The sequence below is a fragment of the Aedes aegypti genome, chromosome 1, assembly GCF_002204515.2.
Source record: "Aedes aegypti strain LVP_AGWG chromosome 1, AaegL5.0 Primary Assembly, whole genome shotgun sequence".
Taxonomy (NCBI): Eukaryota; Metazoa; Arthropoda; class Insecta; order Diptera; family Culicidae; genus Aedes; species Aedes aegypti.
The window spans coordinates 144,572,205-144,595,286 of NC_035107.1; the positions used below are offsets into that span (position 1 = coordinate 144,572,205).

The 23,082-nt window shown below is 35.4% G+C and overlaps 1 protein-coding gene across 2 annotated transcripts in view; it reads left to right on the plus strand.

Moving 5' to 3' along the window:
- Window positions 1-23,082, plus strand: part of LOC5579301 (ceramide kinase) — a 66,899-nt gene that overhangs the window by 20,455 nt on the left and 23,362 nt on the right. For both annotated transcript variants that reach the window (XM_021849599.1, XM_021849606.1), the window contains one exon: window positions 7,035-7,334. In XM_021849599.1, the coding sequence (XP_021705291.1) occupies window positions 7,223-7,334 (112 nt within the window). In that variant the 5' untranslated portion in view covers window positions 7,035-7,222. The remainder of the gene's footprint in view (window positions 1-7,034; window positions 7,335-23,082) is intronic.

Genomic DNA, 23,082 nt, shown 5'->3' on the forward strand with positions numbered 1-23,082 from the left:
TTTTTAATTTTACGATCAAACCTTCATGCCAAACACTGTCGAATGCTTTTTCTATGTCTAGAAGAGCAAGACCAGTAGAATAGCCTTCAGATTTGTTGGAACGGATCAAATTTGTTATACGTAAAAGTTGATGAGTGGTCGAATGTCCATGGCGGAATCCGAACTGTTCATTGGCAAAAATTTAATTTTCGTTGATGTGGACCATCATTCTGTTCAAAACGACCTTTTCAAAAAGTTTACTGATGGAGGAAAGCAAACTGATTGGACGATAGCTAGAAGCTTCTGCAGAATTTTTGTCTGGTTTCAAAATTGGAACAACCTCAGCATTTTTCCATTTGCCAGGAAAATATGCTAATTGAAAACATTTGTTAAACATATCAACTAAGAATTATAAGCTACTTTCTGGAAGTTTCTTGATGAGGATGTAGAAAATTCCATCATCGCCAGGAGCTTTCATATTTTTGAATTTTTCAATAATAGTTCTCACTTCTTCCAAATCAGTCTCCCAGGCATTTTCGAAAACGTGATTGAGAATATTTTCGAAGTCCTGAGTAACTAGATTTTCAATTGGACTAGTAAGTCCTAAATTAAAATTGAGCGCGCTTCCAAACTGCATAGCAAGTTTTTGAGCTTTTTCGCAATTGGTTAGTAATAATTTGTTTTCCTCTTTCAATGCCGGTATTGGCTTCTGAGGTTTTTTCAACATTTTAAATAATTTCCAAAAGAGCTTAGAGCCAGGGTCCAATTAAGAAATCTTATTTTCAAAATTTGTATTTCTCAATCGTACAAACGTTTCTTGATTTCTTTCTGCAAATCCATATATTTTTCATAGCAGAATCGCGAGTGCGTTGAAATTACCTTCTCCTCACGTTTTTAAGACGGATCAAGAGTTTAAGATCATCGTCTATAATAATGGATTCAAATTTTACTTCACATTTTGGAATTGCAATGCTCCTGGTTTCAACAATGGAATTTGTTAAAGTTTCAAGAGCATTGTCAATATCAATTTTTGTTTGTAAAGGAATATTAACATCAAGATTAGAGTCAATAAATGTTTCATATATATTCCAGTCGGCTCGAAAATAATTGAAAGTGGAGCTGATAGGATTGAGAATCGCTTCATGGGATATTTGAAATGTAACAGGGACATGATCAGAATCAAAATCAGCATGAGTAATCAGTTGGCTACAAAGATGACTAGAGTCAATTAAGACAAAGTCAATCGTAGATGGATTTCTAGAAGAGGAAAATCATGTAGGGCTATGAAAGTATATTTACCAAGCTGTGTTTCAACAGAAACACCTAAAGTTTCAAAAACTTCAGTTTCAAATGACGAAAACAGTTGATGTTTAATACGCCTATGAATGATGATTGCAACTCCCCCACATGCCCCACCAAGTCGATCATTACGATAAACAAAAAAGTTAGGATCTCTTTTGAGTTTAGATCCAGGTTTCAAATACGTTTCAGTAACACTGCTATATGCACGTTATTGGCTTGTCCTTTTTACCATTCAAAGAACGAGCATTCCATTTTTTTTCTATCTTTATTAACGAGATTTTTAGCCCTGGGCTAGTTCGTCTCGAGACCAACGGCTTTACTTCCCTTCCGAAGAAAGTCGTCACTTATTTTTTTTAGTGACTATCTCGGGGATGGGATTCGATCCCAGGTCCTCGGCATGAGAGGCGTGTGTTCTAACCACTACACCAGGTCCGTCCCCATCATTTCAATTTAAAATATTTAAATTATTATTTGGATCCATCATGAAAACCAACTTATAATATGGTTCTCTATCTCGATATCGAGGCACGGAATATCGAGTAAGGGAGAGTTAACTGTACATTGAAAATGTATCCTAACTGGAAATTGTAATTACGATTTGAGCCAATACAGAAATGTTATGAGCATTATATGAGTTTCATCAATGTATTTTTTTCACCAGGTTCGTCCACCTATTTAAGACTCTTATTCGTTATACCGTAAAGTGCCCTAATTCAGCGCAGTGCCTAATTCCGCGCATTTCATACAAAATTATTTATATATGGAAAGACACATTAATATTTCAGCAACTTTTAATGCTATTCGAGGCTACTTTGATCAAGAATAAGTTTGAATCACAAATAAAAGCAAATAAGGCATTTTTTCGCGGCATAAAAAAATAATCAGTGAAGGCCCGTCGGAGTAGACGTTATTTTTCTAATTTTCTTAGCGTCCGCGCTAAGACTGTAGGACAAAAACAAACGCGATTTCTTTATTAAAAATGTTTTATTTTTTATGTAATATTCCATGGAACTACTTGCTACAGATATGTTTCATGGTGCTTCTATGAAATCTTATCAAATATTAGCATAATTATTGAGTTTTATTCAAAAAAGTATTGCGCGGAATTAGGCCACTTCTTTTTTCATAATGCCCTAATTCCGCGCACTGTTCTTCGCATAACAACAGACAAGTATAACATGCTATATCCGTCTTCACATCTGTCTATTTCTCTGAAAAGTAACTTTATGCATACATACGTTTCATGTACAAGCGGAATATCGGGAAAGCTTAGCATCTTTTGACCAATTTTTGACACCCCTTCCCCCTTCGTAGCTTATTTTCCCATACTTAATACATGGTTCGTAGCAAAATCGTAGACCCCCCACTCCCCCCTAAAATGCTACGTCATTTATGGACGGTCCCTTACAAGGAAAAACACCACGTGGTTTATGCACAGCCTAAACAAAATAGTCTACACACACTTAGATTTTTCTCACGAGCTCGGCTGTGCGGATCTCGGTTGAAATTAGCCGAGATTCGGCATTCTGAATTAATCTGTGCGCACAAAATTTACTTAGCATAATGAACCACACATAACATTGGCAATGTATACTTGTTTATGATTCTTATTTATATTATACAATCCATATAGAATTATTGTAAAAATAACATATCGTTCAGTAATTTGTAGAAGACCCCACAAATTACGACACACTCTCCGGAAATGATTCACGGAAACTTTACGATCTCTACATAATTTACGAAGCTTCCATACAAAAAGTATGATAATACGGGGGAGAGGGATTGAAAATGGCCATATTTTTTTGACGTAATTTATGGATGACCCTTAAGTTCTTCTGAGGTTTCTTTTTGCTTAAAAAAATAAGTTTCAGTTACCCGTGGCATTAGTGGATACCATTAATTGATTTGCTTAAAACCCTTTGATTCCAAACAATAATGCGAACTGAACAGTGCAGTTTGCTACAAAGCAAAGCCATGCTGAAGGTGTCTGGGTTCGATTCCCGGTCGGTCCAGGATCTTTTCGTAGTGGAAATTTCCTTGACTTCCCTGGGCATGAGGTATCATCGTGCCTGCCACACGATATATACGAATGCAGAAAAGGCAACTTTGACAAAGAAAGCTTCAGTTAATAACTGTGGAAGTGCTCATAAGAACACTAAGATGAGAAGCAGACTTTGTCCCAGTGAGGACGTTAATGTCAAGAAGAAGAAGATGGGGTTTTTTTCTCGACCGGATTGTCTAAAACTATGCAATAAGAAGCATATTTAAGTCAAATTTCAAAAGAGTATTTCATTTCTAAACTTTCCAGTTCAGTGAATAAAATAATTAAATTGTTAGATTCTATGGGATGATTTCACAACATAAAATAGGGTTTGACGGCTGCTTGGGCACGTCAGGAGTTAATCATCAATATTAACCTCCTTTTCCCGAGCAGCCTAGATAGCCGCGTAGTGTCGGTAGCGGTTGTTTCAACTGGCTAAGAGTTAACACTACGGACTGCCTGTTCCGGTGGTAAAAGTCCACCTCACAGGTGACCCCTAATTTATGGTGTGATGCGTACCGTGCCTAGGAACGAATGGTTAGGGGGGTCTAAATAAAACCTAACCGCTAACGGAGCCTGTGGGGTACCAGGGCGCCCTCCACAGTATTGAGTCCTTCCTGTGCTACCCGGAGCAATGGTGCAGGTGACCTTGTGTTTCTTCGAGATAATCGGCTGCCCTTCTTCAGTCTCTATCCTGAGGCTAAATAAGGGTGGGATTATGAATATGCTGACATTTAATTTAAATTATCACCTATATGGATTCGCATTATGCGTTTTACACAGTGTATTCTGTGCTCTTTCGCCTTTGGCGACTTCAAATAGATACCGATCTGGTTTTTTCGTTGCTGGTCTTTTTTGTGCTGAGATTGCAAAAAGCTTAATCCTGCCTAGTTTGGGTAGTGGCTACGGTTAGGTTAGCTCAGATCAATTTTCAGCATAAAAGAACAGCAACGATCAATCTTTGCAGACTCATGCAAAATGGTGCAGCCCAAGTGGCGCTAGTACAATAACCCTACTTTCGTAGAGGGAACTTCTATCCAGGTAACCTTGTGGACCCAGTTTTTGCTACTTTCAGCAAACTTGAAATGGCAAACTCGCGCTGATCACATCATCTGGGGCAGCTCAGATATCAATTTGAGAGGCTCCAGTCTGATGGAATACTTTCGTAGTACAGACCTTGGATTACTTAACATAGGCAATCGCCCAACCTTCATGGTTTCTAATAGAGAAGAAGTGTTAGACATAACGCTCTGCTCGAATAGAATCAGTCACGAGTTGACGAATTGGCATGTATCAGATGAGGAATCATTATCTGATCATCGCTACATCTTCTTTAAACATTCAAATGTAACTGCGCAGACTTTGCGTTTTAGGAATCCCCGCTCAAGAAACTGGGAACTCTATATTGAATTGATTGCGACCAAATTTCATGGATATTCTCCGTCCATTGAAAATCCAAGTGATCTGCATGATGCCGTTGATACTACAACATCCTACATTATGGAAGTTTTTGAAGAAGCATGTCCTCTGCGGTCTGTAAAGACCTCAAGAGTGCTATAAAAGCTCCTGCTTCGGCCAACTCAAGGTCGAAGCGTGTTATCGCATGTCGAACTCAAATTGAGGAACTGAATTCAGTCAACTCTGTAAACCTTGTATGGGTACCTGGCCATTCTTCCATCGCTGGAAATGAATTGGCCGATGAGCTAGCTCGCGATGGAGCATCGCATGACTTCATTGGCCCTGAGCCGGCTATTCCAATTTCGAAGTGCTGGGTGAAGCTTCAGATAAATTCTTGGGCGGCAACTCAGCACAAGCAATATTGGAATAGTTTGGAGTCATGTCGTCAAACAAAATTGTACATTACTGAGCCATCTCCAAGGGTGGCGAAGTATTTAACAAATCTGTCAAAGCAGAATTGCAGTCTCTTGGTCAGAGCGTTGACAGGCCAACTATCAAATAGCAAACATTCAGCGTGCTGACTCTTTTGTTTGATAGTTGTGACTCCGATTATGGAACTTCGTATCACCTGATATGTAACTGTCCAGTTTTTGTGCAAATGCGCTTCCAATTACTTGGTTTCTAATAGAGAAGAAGTGTTAGACATAACGCTCTGCTCGAATAGAATCAGTCACGAGTTTACGAACTTATTAAGTGAAACTGATTTCAGAAACCTGAATCTTCAGGACATTCTGTTATTCGTAACCCGCTGTGGTAATGAGCTATAGGCTCTCTTTACGCTCATGCGTTTTGCAGTGTCCTTTTTAGGGCGCTGTTCGAACCCATTGTGGTATGGAGCTACATGCTCTCAATTCGCTTATGCGATTTTCCCTCTTCAAGGGACCCCACTCCTATTTCCTCCCATCTTTCCCTTCCCTTTCCTCTCCCATCGGGTAGATGATGAAATAGGCTCAAATATGGCGATGGCACAAATCTCCCAAATGGCGGGGAACGTGCCTCTGGAGCCGGCCTTCTGATACCTGATACCTGATACCACCCCATCGACAGAAGAATCGACGAAAAATTCATTCGTGTTTTTTTTTTAAGGCGACGGAAATTGTGCGTATCTAGTGTATTGATCTAAAAATTTCAATTATTACGACTTTTCTTAAGATGGCCAAATTGCCCCACTTTCCCTTAGACGAAATTCACACGTACCAATACCACGGTTTTGGTTATCTTTATTTCATGTGATAGACAAAAAGTCAATAAAAAAAACTGAACGTAGACAAAAAAGTTACGATTCATACAAAACTCTACGTTTTCTCATACAAAAAGTGTTACGGAAGGGGAGGGGGTTGAAAATTTTCAATTTTAAGTGTTACGTAACTAATGGCTGCAGCCCCTAATCAAAATTAATGTTAATTTGATTGTTTCATGAGTGCGCGGAATTAGGCATTCTTCTGCGCGGAATATGGAAAAGCGTTTGAAAAATGCGCGGAATTAGGCAATTTCAACGAGTGAACTATTTCAAAAAAATCACAATTGTAAATTATGAATACAGTCTAGTTTATATTTTTCCCATAATCTTGAATAGATTTGTTAGCGATCCACCCATAAAGCTTTTTTGTTGATGCAATACTAATTTTTAATTAACAATTTGAATCGTTTTATTCCTTAACTGCGCTGAATTACGGCACTTTACGGTATATAGTTTTCATTTTATTCTGTTTGTACACGATTTCAAATGCTTGTAACTTTTTTGGGTAAATTTTGATTTTCTTGCAGTATATGACAAAGTTGTGGTGAGTTCAGATCTCAATTAAAATTAATTTTTGATTGACAATTTAAATATTTCAAACGCTTAACAAACTTTAAATCGCTCTTTAAACAGTAAAAGTTAATTGATTTGTCTCATCATCAGTTTATAGATACGACCCATACGGCATCACAATTATAGGACTGATATGGGGCGGTTCATTAATTACGTAAGGGTTTATGGGGGGAGGAGGGGTTCGAGATTTCTTACGCACCATACAAATGATTTTTGATTTTCATACAAAAAATCTTACCATGAGGGGAGGGTTGGTTGAAAAACCACCAAAATTGTCTTACGTAATTAATGGACAGCCCCTATGTGATTGCAGACAGTATTTTTTGCCATTATGATTGGGGTCCGAGTTTTTAGCTAAAGATAATATTTATTTATTTGCGATTCATTTCAAATTTGTGACACATTTATCTCAATTTGTTCCTTTTTCATTCGTTGCAGATCAATTTATGATACACATCGGAATCAGCCCTCCATCGGCGGCACCAGAATTCGCTGATGAGCATCAATTTGTGCTCGTAGTACCATCATATATTGCAACCGGGCTGTGCTGCTAGAACAGCCGTTCCGCAACAACGCGCCCATATAATCGTTCCTGTCCTCGGTCACCACACCAGTCTACAGAAGTCATGGACAAGCAGAATGAAGTGCTTCTGAACACATTTGTGATATCGAAGAAAAAATACCGAGTGGTGTACAATGCCGGCGTACTCGTGTGGGAAGCTGAGAACTCCAAGAAGGGTATGTGTAGTTATATTGCAGTCTATAAATGCTGTACGGTCATATTTCTCATGTGGGTAAATGCATTGAAGAGAAAAACAAGTTTCCAACGAACCAAAGACCCCTTAGTCATCCGGTTCATAAATAAGTATTAGTATGAACCAGCAAGTGAACTGAGGAACTGACATCAATTTGCTTAGAAGCCTATGTAGGGTAGAAGCACTTGTTTTACACTTTTCGAGTATTTCTCTGTATGCTGATCAATCAATGCGGCACGAAAAATACCTGAACTACTCAGAGAAACATTCACCGAATCGAAAAAAAAATCGAATGCTCAATGAAAGGGACAATGGCCCTATGCTCGAGCAGGGAATGATAACTAATGGAAAACTAATTTCGATGTTGTGAAATAGTCATATACGATAATATTCTGATCGAGTTTTTAACAATCAAAACACAACATGAGATCAGTAACAAACTTTGATAGGCACTATACCAAACTGATTACTAATTTTGTTATTAGAATTTTTTATCAAACACGTTAAAATAAGTAATCTATTACTTCAGTGGTTCCCAAGCTTGAAAGTTGTGATGTTTTGTGAGCTTTGATGTACAAATATAATTCTAGAAAACGGTTATCAAAAACTTTTATCAAAATCATATCATTTTGATAAAATGTTGAAATCAGATTCTGCTCGGGTATACTGAGTTGAATGCGGAGGCAGACTACACAGGTCGATATGCGATCACGTTGTAATGTAAGATTTCACTGCCTTTGTTTTCAGCACAAGTAGATGATACAGGCAGCGTGCTTTACCGATCGCGTTGAGAATAAACATAGGTACCGGATAGCTGCTTGCTTATCTACTGGTCTGGAGAGACGCGAAAGCACGTGTACAGATTTTTCCCTTTTGTTTATGCGATTCAGCTTACATCAGGTGAAGCATTTATTTCCAGTCTCGGGTTTGATTTCAAGAAAACGTTTGCCATGTGAGTATGGTCGAATTGGTGTTAATGGAGATGCATTTAACCCGTATCCGACCGGGTTAAAAAAAAATCAAAAAATTCTCGTGAAGCTATTTTCTATCCGATTTGCAAACTTCTTTCACTATATGAAATCCAAACTATTCTATTTTCCAATGCTGGGGAAAGTGGTCCAAAATTTTGCCTGTGGCCGGAGTTATTTCGGTGTCCTCCTGGGTCAAGTCGGATAAAAAATTGATCAACTTCCTTCCCCGAACAGTTTTATAATACTAAACAGCCAATCGTGCAACATGAAAGATATTAGAGTGATTTAAGCAATCACTTTCATGGAAATTTCCTTGAAAAACTGAAATATGCCTTCCAGAAGATCCGGAACATCCTTAAAAGTGGTCAAATCGTTAAACATGACTTGGAAAACTGCGTTTTTTTCATTCTTACTAGTTTTCAACATACTTTGACATAGCTAATGTTTTGATTGCATAAAACCGTATATGGCCAAGAGGGGGGGGGGGGGTGGTTTCTCACCGGAAGATCCGGAGATTTTAGGTTTCGATGATTTTGCCTTTACCCGCTAAACGCACTAATTGAAGTTTCGGAGACTTTTGCTTTTCCATTATATTTTCGAATTGGACTTACAAATGTGGGGGCCACAGTGTTGTGGGTGCTTTTCTATTCTAAGTGCCTGTTGCAAAGCCAACATGGAAAAGCATACTAGAAATACAGAAATTTCCTACAGTATTTTCTTGTCGGCAATAAATGTTCTACATTATGATTCGTATGGTCATGAAACGACGAAAAACAAGAGGTCTTTTTAATGAACGCGGTTTTTACGTCATTTTTTTTAATTACGCCGGTCTTTACGGGACATCGATCGACGTACAAAAAAACTTAATGTATTCTATTCAAGATCGCGAAAAAACGTTTGGATTTAAAGCAATTTTTTTATTAAAATAAGCAAAAACAAGTAGTCAACTTTATCGCTAGTATCAACCAATTTTTTTCAATTAATTATTGAACGAATCAACCCCTAAATATACCAGAAATTAACAAAAATCCCTCTAAAAACTAACCATGAATTGCTCCAGAAATTCGTCTTTTGGTTTATCTATGAATTGTGCCGGAAGTAGGCCTGGATTTTTATCACATATATTTTAGAGAGTCTGCTTCAAAATATTCAATAATTCCAGAAAAGTTCCCACAACTTCGTTGATAATCAATTTTGGATTTTTGACAGACTTTTGCTAATAAATAATAAAAGAAATAAAAGAATATAATAATTATTGTAGTATTCTTGGAGAATTGCGATTTTCTTGAGGATATTTCGAACAAAAATATCAGTGTAATCAGTGTGATTTTGCGATAGTTCGTGAAATGCAACGATCGTTTTATTTTTATTTACGAATTATTTTATCATAACAACTTGTTCAAACAAATTTGCCAAAAATTTCCCCAAGCAGGCAAAAATCAGATCTTTTCATAATTCATTATAGTTAAACATCCTGGAATTTCCACCATCAGTTTATTAACACTTCAGTCGTCGCGCTTTTGTATTTTGTACAATACTGCTGAAAAAAGTTCGCTTTTCGTACACAACAGCAGCGTGGTGGTTCTGACGGTGACAAAATTGCAAACTTAGGGCTTAATCAAATCAACCATGTAAAAAATCAACAAAACTGCTATCTTGATCTCTTGCTAACGAACGTCTCTTATGACTTTTGTGTTAATAAGGCATTGACTCCTTTTTGGAGAAATGAAGTGTTTCACACGGCAATAGAATTTTCTCAGTTTATTTCTAATACAGATTTATATATTGACAATGAATTTGAGGAAGTATTTGACTATAATTCAGCAAACTATGACAACATTAGAAATAAATTAAATAATATAAACTGGCAATCGATTTTGAGAAGTAGAGATGATGTAAATAATTCAACTGAAGTTTTCTACAATTGTTTGTTCAAAATCATATTAGAAGAAGTACCAATCATTAAAAGAAGGTGTAATGGTTTTTCAAGACATCCTGTCTGGTTCAATAAAGAAATAATAAATTTGAAGAATTGTAAACAGAAACTACATAAAATTTACAAAAATCATAAAAGTCAAGAGAATTTACAAGTATATCTGAACATGAGCGAACAGCTTAATTCAGCAATGCGATTGGCATATGAGAACTACAACTCCAAATCTGAGCAAGAAATCAAAAACTGTCCAAAAAATTTCTTCAACTATGTTAAATCTAAACTTAAATCCAATAACTTTCCTTCTACAATGTATTTTAATGATAAGGTTGGCCATACCTCACAAGAAATATGTAACTTATTTTCAATTTTTTTTTCAAGAAGTTTACACAACATTCACTGAAGCTGATCGTGATTATGAATATTTCGATTTCCATCCTGAATTTCCTAACGATGTTGGTATCAGTCATGTAAATGTTCATGAAATATTGAATGGTTTGAAAAACTTGGATGCAACCAAAGGTAAAGGACCGGATGGAGTTCCTCCAATTTTCATGAAGACTTTAGCAACTGAATTAACTACTCCTTTATTTTGGCTCTTCAATATGTCACTGGAGTCTGGAGTCTTTCCAAAGATGTGGAAAAGCTCATACCTTGTTCCCATTTTCAAATCTGGCAAAAAATCTGATATTATTAACTATCGTGGCATTGCCCTTATTTCGTGCATTCCGAAGCTCTTTGAGGCTATCATAAATGAAAAAGTATTCATCCAAATCAAAAACAGAATAACTACAGCGCAGCACGGCTGTTTTAAAGGGCGATCGACAACCACTAATTTGCTTGAATTTGTAAACTATTCGTTGAGTGCTATGGAAAATGGAAATCATGTGGAAGCTTTGTACACAGATTTTAGTAAAGCATTTGACCGTGTTGATATACCCATGCTTATATTTAAACTGCGGAAAATGGGTATTGAAGCCAAACTGCTGGAATGGATCGAATCATATTTAACCACTCGCGAGCTAATAGTGAAATTCAAAGGAAATAGGTCAACTCCCATACATGCCACTTCAGGGGTTCCACAAGGCTCTCATTTAGGTCCGCTCTTGTTTATACTGTTTGTGAACGACCTGTCTTTTATTCTTGACAAACTAAAAGTATTAATATATGCTGACGATATGAAACTTTATCTGGAAATAAAAACTGCACAGGACATACATACTTTTAAATATGAAGTACAAATTTTCCACACATGGTGTCAGAAAAGTCTACTACAACTGAATGTTAAAAAATGTAACCTGATATCTTTTAACAGGAAAAGAAACATTCCTAATATAACAATAACTTTAGGCAATCAGAATGTTGAAAAATGTAATAGAATCAGAGATTTAGGCATAATTTTAGATTCAAAACATACTTTCATTGATCACAATAACACTATGATAAATAAAGCCAATAATATGTTAGGCTTCATTAAACGCTTCGCTTATAACTTCAATGATCCATACACAATAAAAACATTGTTCATTGCCTATGTTAGATCAATACTTGAATATTGCAACATAATTTGGTCACCTTTTTCAACAGTACATGAAGAAAGGATAGAGTCGGTACAAAAACAATTTCTATTAAATGCTCTTCCCAAATTAGGTTGGACTGAATTTCAATTACCATCTTACAAAGCTAGATGTATGCTGATTGATATTCAAACACTAAGAGAGCGTCGCGAATATGCTATGATTTCATTTATAAACGATATTGTTTCTCATAAAGTTGATTCACTAGAATTATTATCTAAATTAAACTTTTATGTACCATCAAGACGTTTACACCATCGAGAACTATTTGCAATCAACTATCACCGTACTAATTATGCAAAATTTGGGCCAATGAACCAAATGATGACTACTTATAATAAACATTATGATTTAATTGACTTAACTTGGTCCAAAGCGAAGCTAAAACAATACTTCCGCACATTATCTTAAGTAGGAAAATTGAATGTATTAGTGAAACTAGCACATAAGAAATTCTATGTAACGGTCTACAAACATGATTGGCGACAATAAATAAAAAAACCGCGCGACGACTGAAAGGTTAAAAGCTTTACGAATTATTATTCGCTACCAAAAGTAGTAAATTATTCATTTTTATGGGCTGCTCTTCCCTCCTTGGATACGCTCATGGCCCTGATTCTATACATGCAGAGATCCACAGCCCTGAAGAAAAAGACTATATGAAAAAAGATTAGTAAATATATCTTTTTTTGAACTGATCATCATCTTCGTAAATAATTGCGTCACTGCGAATCTGCCAAAGACTCTTTCAAAAATCCGTGGCCAAGGTTTTTACCAACATTCTTTTTAGAAAATCTGCAAGATAACTCAACTCACAGTTCCTGATATTCTTCTAAGAAATATACCAACTATTCCTACTGATATTATTCTAAATATATTTTCCATAAATTGTCTAGAATCTTTATAGCAATTCCTTCAGATCCACCAAGATCCATAAATATTGAATTCTCTCATGAAATACATTTGAAGTTCCCAATGGTTTGTCAGGAACCATTTTAATGAAAATTTCTTGGCGCACTCATATGAGGATTATTGACATTTTTCTTCTCAAATTATAGACAAATTTTGCATAAACCATTGTTGTATTTATGTTCATGAACAGATGTTAAGCAGTTTTCTTGTTGAATTCATATCTCTCTTCAGCTCCGGAGATTCCTCTATGGATTATTCCGGAAAGTCGTTCAACAAAATACCACCGGTTCCTTAAGAAATTACTCAGATAATTTCCACAGGTGTATCTTCCAGTGATTCGAACATTTTTTTCAGAATTTTTCTCTATATTTATCCAGAGTTTCCTCGGGAAATCCCTCCAGAAATTTGCATCAGAGATATACTGCCCATAACTGCAAAGCAGTCACATTCGACATTTTTGACAAATTGGAGTTAATACCATGGAGAGTCATCAAATGATAAATACTTTCGATCAATTTACTGAAATCTGTGAGATTGTTATAGAAAATTCGAAAAAAATACCAAGTTGTTTTGTCACATTGGTAATTACAACCGCATAACAGTCACATTGAGATTATAAATGTGCCTCGTAATGTAATAGCAATGAAATTTCTATCAGAATTATTTTCTGACTAATCACCTAGTATGCGATATGAGTTGTACAAAATATCAGCCTCAAATAAGCACTTTTGAGTTCCTGGTAATTTTTTGAAATTGTAGTTACCACACTGCAATAAAATGCACACTTGGTATCCCATTTACTCAATGCCTACTTTTGTCGAATGTTACAAATATGCAGTTATGGGCAGTATACTCCTGTTTTTTTTCTTTACCAACTGTTCCAGGATTTCTACCCAAGGTTTTTTTTTTGGGTATTTCTTCAGGAAATCCTGTAGGTTTTTACTGAAGGTTATATTCGGTAGTTGTTCCAATATTTATTACAGTAATTTGTATAAAATAAGTAGATGAAAAAAAATGAATTTAGTACTATACCGTCAAACGGGGCTTCTTTTGACATTATTTCCACATTCTTTAATTTTGAGGATTTGTAACTCTTAGAATTATGGATAGATGTTGATAATCTTTGCCTATATTTAAGTTGTATATGTGCGTAACAAATGTGCAAAATATGAAGCAAATCCATCAAGAAATAACAAAAATGCTTGAATAGCGAAAAGAGTGTGTCCTTCAAGACAAAAAAGGGGCTACTATGGACATTTTCACAATTTGCTAATGAAATGATTTTTCCTTATAACTTTCAAACAGATTGTCGTCCACTGTGATGTTATTGAACGTTTTTCATTGATAAACTTAATGTAGAAAATTGTAAAGCTAGAATCAATTACACATATATAAGAAATTTCAACGAAACATGCCATTCACTATTCTCAGTTTGCAGTATGAAACTTAAATTTTCAACTTCCTCTTAAATGGAACTATCAGTTACCAATGCTCGATTTTAAAGTTGACATAAACGAACGACGTAACTACTAGGTACTGCGATGATAAATGAGTTATGTACAAAAACTCTTTTTTTTTTTGTTCTTACTATTGTATGAACGATATGTTGAAGGATCACATTAATACCGGTAACTAAGTTAATACCAGTAAGTAATTTTCATTAAAAACGCAATCTATGAAGCAAAGTTTAGCAAGATCGTAAAGAAGTAAGTTTGCTTTTGTAATATGCCTTTAGCTTCTTACCAGTTAATAGCTGGCTTAAGAGTAGTTTAATTTAAGCATTTGAAGGATGCAACTGTTCTGTACTACAGATTCATGTAAAATATTACAAAAAACTGTTTTTTTAGAGATTATGTTGTGAATTTGGCATTGGTACGTATTGAAATATGTGTGTTTTATGTCTATTCACTTTTACAAACATTTATTTTATTTTTTTTATGTTATAAAATACACAAACCAAAACATTATAATAAAATAAAAGTTGCAAAAATAAGACCTTTGATCAATTATTTTAATAAAACAACAACTTTAAGCAAAACAAATCACAAGATTTTCATGAAACATGTCGATTTGATAGTTTTGTGATGCTCCCAATAAGTTTCCACGACATGGGTAAAATTCAAACAATGTTTGTATAGCCAATGTTTTATACCTTGTGAATATTTATTCGGGCTTTTTTGAAATGCTTTCTTGTTTATCCTGTTATTGTTGATGTTGTTCCAAGAAAAAATCATACCTAGTGGTAGAGCATATATTGATTAATAAAAGTTCTGAAGACACAAAATTGCTCAGATTAATATTTACGCTGGTAATAAATACAAAAGGTGAGTGTCCAAAGTAGCCCCTGGAATCAAAAGTAGCCCCGTCCGACGGTACCATTTAATTCCACTAGAGTTTGTATCCTTTGACAGATACGCGTATTTCAACTGTAAGGCCGTCTTCAGTGTCGTGTACTAGACTCGACAGTACACGACACTGAAGACGGCCTTACAGTTGAGGTCGAAATACGCGTATCTGTCAAAGGATACAAACTCTAGTGGAATTAAATGGTATAGTACTAAATTCGTCTTTTTCATCTTCTTATAGGTATTCTACAAAACAGCTCGAACTAATTCTTCCTACTCCGACTCTTCTATTTATAATTTTTCCATCTAACAGTTTTCGCGCATTAAATGTTATGTTTTGTGATCTTCTACAATGATTATACTCGTAAGAATAAGTTTTTCATAGTTTGCCATTCCTATTCTGCTTTTTTCGTCAACACCGCGACTTTTGTTCCATAAGTTATTACAGGGGCTAAAACTGTTTTATAAATTAACTTCTCTAATTCCCATGAGGGTGTAAAACTCTTGCAGAACTCTATAACTGATCTACCTGTTCTATATGCGTTTACGCATCTCTGCCTATTTGTTACTTTTCGATCTAAAGTTGCCGTTAGACACACTCCTAAATATTTTATGCTATCACACACTTTATGAGGCCTACCATTTAACATAATTTCGTTAGGCAGTTGTCCTTTGTAATTCTGAAACCTTAATAATAGTTGACACTTGTCATAGTTTAATTCCAGTCCTACCTCTTCTAGCTGCTTCACTAATTCTTTAATTGTTTTTTTATTGTTCCTTACTATCTGCAATAATTAGCAAGTCATCGGCAAAGGCTAAAAGCAAGGGTATTATGAGGCTATTCACATTCATCAATTTCAATTCTAGAATTTTTACGGCTACTTTTCTTATAACATCCTGCATAATATAATTGAATAAAATTAGAGACAATGGACATCCTTGCTTTATGCCCTTGACTCTTTTTATCTCCTCAGAAAATTGACCATTCCTTAACACTCTTGTCATTTCGTCTTTCATACAAGCTATTACTCTATCTACTAACGTCGTTGATGTTCAACACAGATTTCATGTACAAAATTTTGATGAAATACGTATATTATCAGAGAATAAGGAGGTGTCCATTTCGCCCTGTGTGTTCATTATGCCCTAAAACCCACTTATAGATCTGAAAATGATGTCTAAAATTTACACTGTGAATGTCATTTATCATATATAGCTTTTATAAGATCTAATTAATAGCAGCGAGCTTTTCATCAGATCGGCAAACATCAAATTTTTTCTATGCCTCAGAAGTTCAATTTTAATATTATCATTAGATCTGTTGTCTCTTATATCAATAAAGTTAATTTCTCGTTGACCATCAACAGTATGTACCTAGCTTCTGTTCGTATAGAATAAATTATTGAATGCTTATTTCGTTCCTCTCCGTCGCTCATATTTTATTCAATTGCTTTTGTCGTCGTTATTCCAGAAAAGCAAAGCGATCGTCTCAAGTGCTGTTACTGCTGATGTACATATGTTGGTGTGACTAATCACGGAAGCTGAAGAAGCAGTTCTCACCCATTATCGATCACTACAACGCACACGTTAACGGCAATACTGGACGATCACGTTGCGGAATTTCAAGATTAAGGTCAACCGAATTTCCTATCTCTTCTTCTCGCGTGCTTCTCGCAGTAGGGGACGGTTGCTAGCCGTGAAATAACGAAACCAGCGTAGCGGTTAAACTCACGTCCCAGAACACGTCCTATTATGATATTGAATAAAAAACAAGATGTTATCTAAAATTTTAGAATCCTATTGAAACATTTAAATCTAATAGAATATAAGCGCTAACTTTGATTTTGCAAGATGCCTCATAATATGTATAGTCAACTCTCTCTTACTCGATATTGAGTTAGATAACCATAGTAAAAGTTGGTTTTCATGGCTACCTCGATGGTCTCTTGGATCGTAGTTTTTGTGTTCTCTTACTCGATACCTCCCTATCTCAATGGTGCCTTTATGGAGAATTTACTGTAATTTTAATTTAGGATATCATAAATGTACCGCTATTCGTCAAAGTACCAGCATAGATCTGTGTAGTACACTACATTCGCTGTCTAACACCGGCCTTAGGTCCAACGCATGGATTTAAAGAAAAATCTTCTTTCGAATGTCGATAATTCCGGCTTTCAACCGGAGACGCGATAATAAACATTTTCTAGGTGCAATATTACAATAATTTTCCCTAAACTTGTTCAGATATAATGTTCGGCTAAGAAGATACTGAAATTTTCTTTGATAAGGAAAAATATCGCGGGCATGCTGTCTCATTGTTGACTACCTGCCCCTTTACATTACAATATGTGAATATGTGCTTTAAATCTAGAGGTGTTCAAAATTTCCAGAATATGATAGTTCCTAATGAAACAAATGGCTATTGAGTATCTGAGTGAGTTGTAAAGCGATACCTAGTCAAATAAAAATACCAATATCAAAGAATTTTGTTTGTACGAGACCGTGTGTTTGTGCTGATATGAACATACCTACATGTTTACGATGCCACATGGTTTTTTGCGCTATTGTTGTTCACCGGACTGAGTCAAGACGAGAAGCGCAAAAAATCGTGCACTGGCTTTGTTTATATTCCTTCAAAGACCGGTTTTAATGCTTGTAGTTTTATGTTATTCGCCGGTTGTGTGTGTCTGACACGCCCGGCATCAAAGCTGATTGATATTATTTCGCATATGCAAAAACTCACGCCCAGAGTTTAGTCGCAGCAAAATTCTATAAAACTTTTGATCATAATTTAAAGACAGTTTTTAAACTAAACATATTTTATATGTATATGCATAAGAAAGGAATTGGTTTTGTGTGTCAAATTGGATTTAAGAACGGATCAACGAATTTCTATCGAAAATGTCATATATGGTATAGCAGGGAGTCGATGCCGGTTATGAACCCTTTGCGTATTATGGACCCTCTACAGAAAAAAAAAACATAAAATTAACACTCAAAGCAATCTTATTCCTATGAAAATCCACCGGGGGAACTTCGATTGCATTGTTGGTTTGAGACGCATAAATACAGATATTGGAACAGTTTTGTAAATGAAGCCACACAAGAGGGTGCATAATACGCATTTCCAGGTGGGTCCATAATAGGCACGTCGGCAGCGAGCCGGATTACATGGGAGTCAAATGAAGGGTCTATAATAGGTGTTCCCAAATCGGCAACAAGTCGGTCGACAGACTTCCGTAAATTCAAACAAATTCGCTGGTGTGGTTTTACGTATATTGTATTAACGAATTAGTTAAATTTTTCCTATGAAATACAATTGAATTTGATAGATATCTCTAGCACTAATACTAAATTAATTGTTCAAATGTTACTCACGTTTATTGCCTACACTTATCTTCGTTGGGTCCGGAAAGCGGTACACTACGGTAGCTTTATAATATGTGTATGCCTATATTCGCAATGCATGATGGATTAATCGTATAAGAGATTAAATGCTCTTCATGTTAAATTATCTCGATTACTACTTTCTGCTTCGTAATGCGCGCAGAAGTATTCATCAACGACGATTTGGATAATTTCACGAATTATAATAGAATAAGGACATGAATATTAGGATTCATGGAACAATAACTATTTCGGATTCATGCTTCTAAATTCATTTTACCTTAGTATTCACTGCCCGCACTTCTTACTAATTTAGTTCGGATCTTAAGTACAATGGAGCACTTAGTAATTACAGGTAATTACTATGAAATTTTAATCTTAATGAACAGCAGTTTTAAAAAGCTTTGTTTGTTTTTGTCTGGGTTTTGATATCATGTAGATGACGTTTCTCCGCTCTTTCGGCTATGCTTAGCTGAGCCAGAGTCGGTGGAGACAACGAGTCTTTGTGGGATCGTTGGTAACGGAGGCGCGTCCGCAGATTGCGGAACAATAGGAAACGTCAAATTTGTAAACATTCCTATTATGGACCCCGGGAGGCTCCATAATAGGTATTCGGACAACAGTTTTCCAAATGCATATTTCGCTGAAAAAATCGAATGATTTTGTATGTTTTATAGGCGTACTATGAAGTGAAAACATTGAACTTGTTGTTAGACTCCACAAAACGTATATGCGCTGAGATATAATTGCGGAAAAGCGTCGAGAACGAATTTCAGCTACTAAGGGGTCCATTACTAGCATTGAAACCCCATATATAAGTTATCAATCGAAATGCAGCAAGTAAACTATCAATAATTGACGAATTTTTGAATATGTTCTGTTATTATTCTTATGCATGGCGGAAAACCACTTGATGGGATGGAATTGTTTTCCGCAACTACTGAATTTGGTAGAAATAGCAAATAAAGTTCAATAAAAATAGAAAATTAATCGTTCTCATGATGTATTTTAAATTTTATTTCTATGTTCGCTCAATTTTAAATTCGTATTTCAAAAATAAAATAAAATAAATATTCAGGAAAAATTGTAATTTTTTCTCTTTTTTCAGCAGTTATACTGCCGTGAATCGCAAGTCAGTCCCATCTGTAAAAAGTTACTAGGCATTGAGAAAATAGGGTGTGAAGTTTTCAAACTCGTTTTACATACGAATACCTATTAAAAATCCAGAGGATTGGAACATGTTCAAATTTTTATGAAACTTTCACAATTTGCTTTTCACTACGATATCTTTCTTAGAAAAATATGAAGATGATAAAAACACGGTTCATTTTTGTGTTGCACGGTGTGGAAATCTGTAGTGGGACTGATATGCGGTTACTTTTCATTATGGGACAATTTGACTTGACTGTTTTTTTCCTACTTTTCCGAACAAATCTTGTTATCTCATAGGGCAGCTGAAAGAGCATTGGAAGATAAGTTGAAAACTGAACTCAACTCAATTTTGACGAAAATGCAGATGGGACTGACTTGTGATTTACGGCAGTATATAACATAAGATTGATATGTTTTTTGGATAAAAATTATTCGTTTGAATGTTTTAATGCTACTCTCTAAGAAAACGTGTAGGAAAAGTTTTAATTCTGGTGCTTGTTTTGATAGGTCCCACTTACCCCGGGTATTATGATATTTTGGGGTAAGTAAGACGATAGAAATTTTCATATGAAATGAAAACAAAATACCTATTTACCGTAAGCAGTATCTAATAATACTTAAAGTCGTAACTTACCGATGGTAATTCGATTTATGACACAATTATTTTTTGCGAACCAATGCAGAACGTGAAACGTGTCGCAATTTATCATGCAAGTTGAAAATGGCGCTGAGCTGACAACTGTTACAAGGAGCATAGAAACAATAATCTATATAAATTTTGTATAAGACGATCCATAGTGTATACAACAGCCTACTTGATGGCAAGACGAAGTTTGCCGGGACCACTAGTAAATAATAAATATTCCTGAAGTATGAGATCAAATTTCTGAAGAACTTGAAAGCTGGTCTCGTTTACAAACATATATTCTTTTTTCATTAACAATTATTAAATGGTAGTGGTAAATGACAGCAAGATGAGAGACCTTTAAAAAAAATATGAACATAGAGATGAAGTCATTTGCTTTCTTTTCTAAAACCTGAACAGCTCTTAACGCCATTTCACATAAAAAAAATTTCAAAAACGTTTCAAAATAATGTTCGGAAACGTTTGAAAAAAATATATAGTTTGAGTTTTTCTTGCTACCTCCCTAACATAGGTTCAAGACCCCCCTGGGAGTCGCGACTCACAGTTTGGGGAACTATGCTTTGGATTACACATAATATGAACATAATTTGCCTCTGTGGATGGCTTTCTGGATACTTTGGAATTAGTGCTGTGTCGATAATATCGATATATCGATATCGGACTTTCAATATTAAAACTACAAAAATTCTAAAAAAGTTGACCAAACTGTTCTCAACTAGTATATAATTAATACCGTTGTTACAAATAGAAATATTTACTACTGACTTAACTTTCCAGAGTGGCTTAAGTATGTTTTTTGCATAGTTTACAGGTTTAAGTTTAATTTAATGTTGTTATGTTGAACCAATTGAAGGTAAAAAAATCAATAAATTATTAGTTATTTTGGAGATTTTGTATTGATATTTTGGACAAAAAAGGACATGATAGTAAATGTAGCATTATGATAGTTAGAATATGTGCGTGTGGTTACTGTTATAGTCCATTAGTGCCTATAACTGCATATTTGTCACAATCGACATTTTTGACAATTTCGAGTTAATACCATGGAGAGTCATCAAATGATAATCATTTTCGCCCAAATTACTGAAATCTGTGAGATTGTTTTAGAAAGCTCAAAAAAAGAGTTGTTTTGTCACATTTGTAATTGTAACCGCATAACAGTCACATTGACAGTATACATTTTTATATCTGCAAATAAAGAATAAAATAATATGTTAATCAGTCCACAGTCCGAGAAGTCTATCTCCTTTGCGCCTACGGCAGCCAGTATTTATAACCCAGAAATCATATAGGTACTAACAAGTCAATGGTACCAGAATCATAAGGTACAATAAAGAATATCGTTCGAGTCAGGTAGACATAACAGTCCTTTCCCCTTTAGAAACTTTCTAATAACTCTTTGAAAAGACACCGACACGTTAGAACAAGTCGTACAACAAACATTCGAAAACTCTACATCTTTATATTCAAAACACATTCTGTTCATTTCATGGACACACATTAAAATAATTGGATTCATTCAACTCAGTATTACATTTGACAACTTCGTCAACACTAAAGAACAATTTCGTTCATCTCAATACAGCAATCGCTTCACAAAAGAACAACTAGGGTAGGTGTACCAGTTATGGCCATAGTGGTTCCCTATTTCGCCATACGTGATAATTTGAATGTCTCTATATTTTGAAAAGTTTTGTGTGTTTTAGCAGTAAGATATAGGATATATCTTGATGTTGAAACATTCAAAAAGTTTAAAAATGTGAAAGTCATCGAAATTTCACATATGGCCAAATAGGGAACCACTATGGCCATAACTGGTACACTTTCCCTATGTTCACAATAAACGACAATTTCGTCAGCTCTGAAGAACAATTTGGTTCAACTCAAATCGGCAATTTCACCACACTTTCAAAAACAAATACAATTGGCAATTCGCCACCCCAAAGAAAAAACGATTATCTCCAACACGCGCTTCCATGATTCTCGTCGCCACTTTTATATCTGCAAATAAAGAATAAAATAATATGTTAATCAGTATACAGTCCGAGAAGTCTATCTCTTTTGCGCCTACGGCAGCCAGTATTTATAACCCAGAAATCATATAGGTACTAACAAGTCAATGGTACCAGAATCATAAGGTACAATAAAGAATATCGCTCGAGTCAGGTAGACATAACATACATGAGCCTCGTAATGTAGCAGCAATGAAATTCATATCAGAAATATTTTTTGACTATTTATCCAATATGCGATATAAACTGTACAAAATTTTACCTTCAAAAACAAATATTTGAGTTCTTGGTAATTTTTAGAAATTTCAGTTTCTTACCATACTGCCATAAAATGCACACTTGGTGTTCCATTCACTCAATGCCTACTTTTGTCGATCGTTACATATATTCAAAATGTTTTGATCGATAATCACGCATTTTTTCTATTAGATATTTTCCATCATTCATGTTTTTCAACCGTAATTTTTGGCTTTAGTGAGAGAAAGTAAGCACATATATTGGTTTTGTAATGCTGAACACTTAGATTTATAGCAACAGCTCACATGATTCATTTATTTTGTTAACTTCTAAACAGATAACACTGAATCAACAATTTCACACCATAATACTTGGTTCGTGGCCGCATCTCTCCATACTCGGTTCTGCCACACGCTCGCCAAATCGATGCGCACTTGATCCGCCCACCTAGCTCGCTGCGCTCCACGCCTTCTTGTACCAACCGGGTTGCTGTCCGGTATTCTTGCAACATGCTCTGCCCATCGTATCCTTCCAGCTTTGGCCACCTTCTGGATACTGG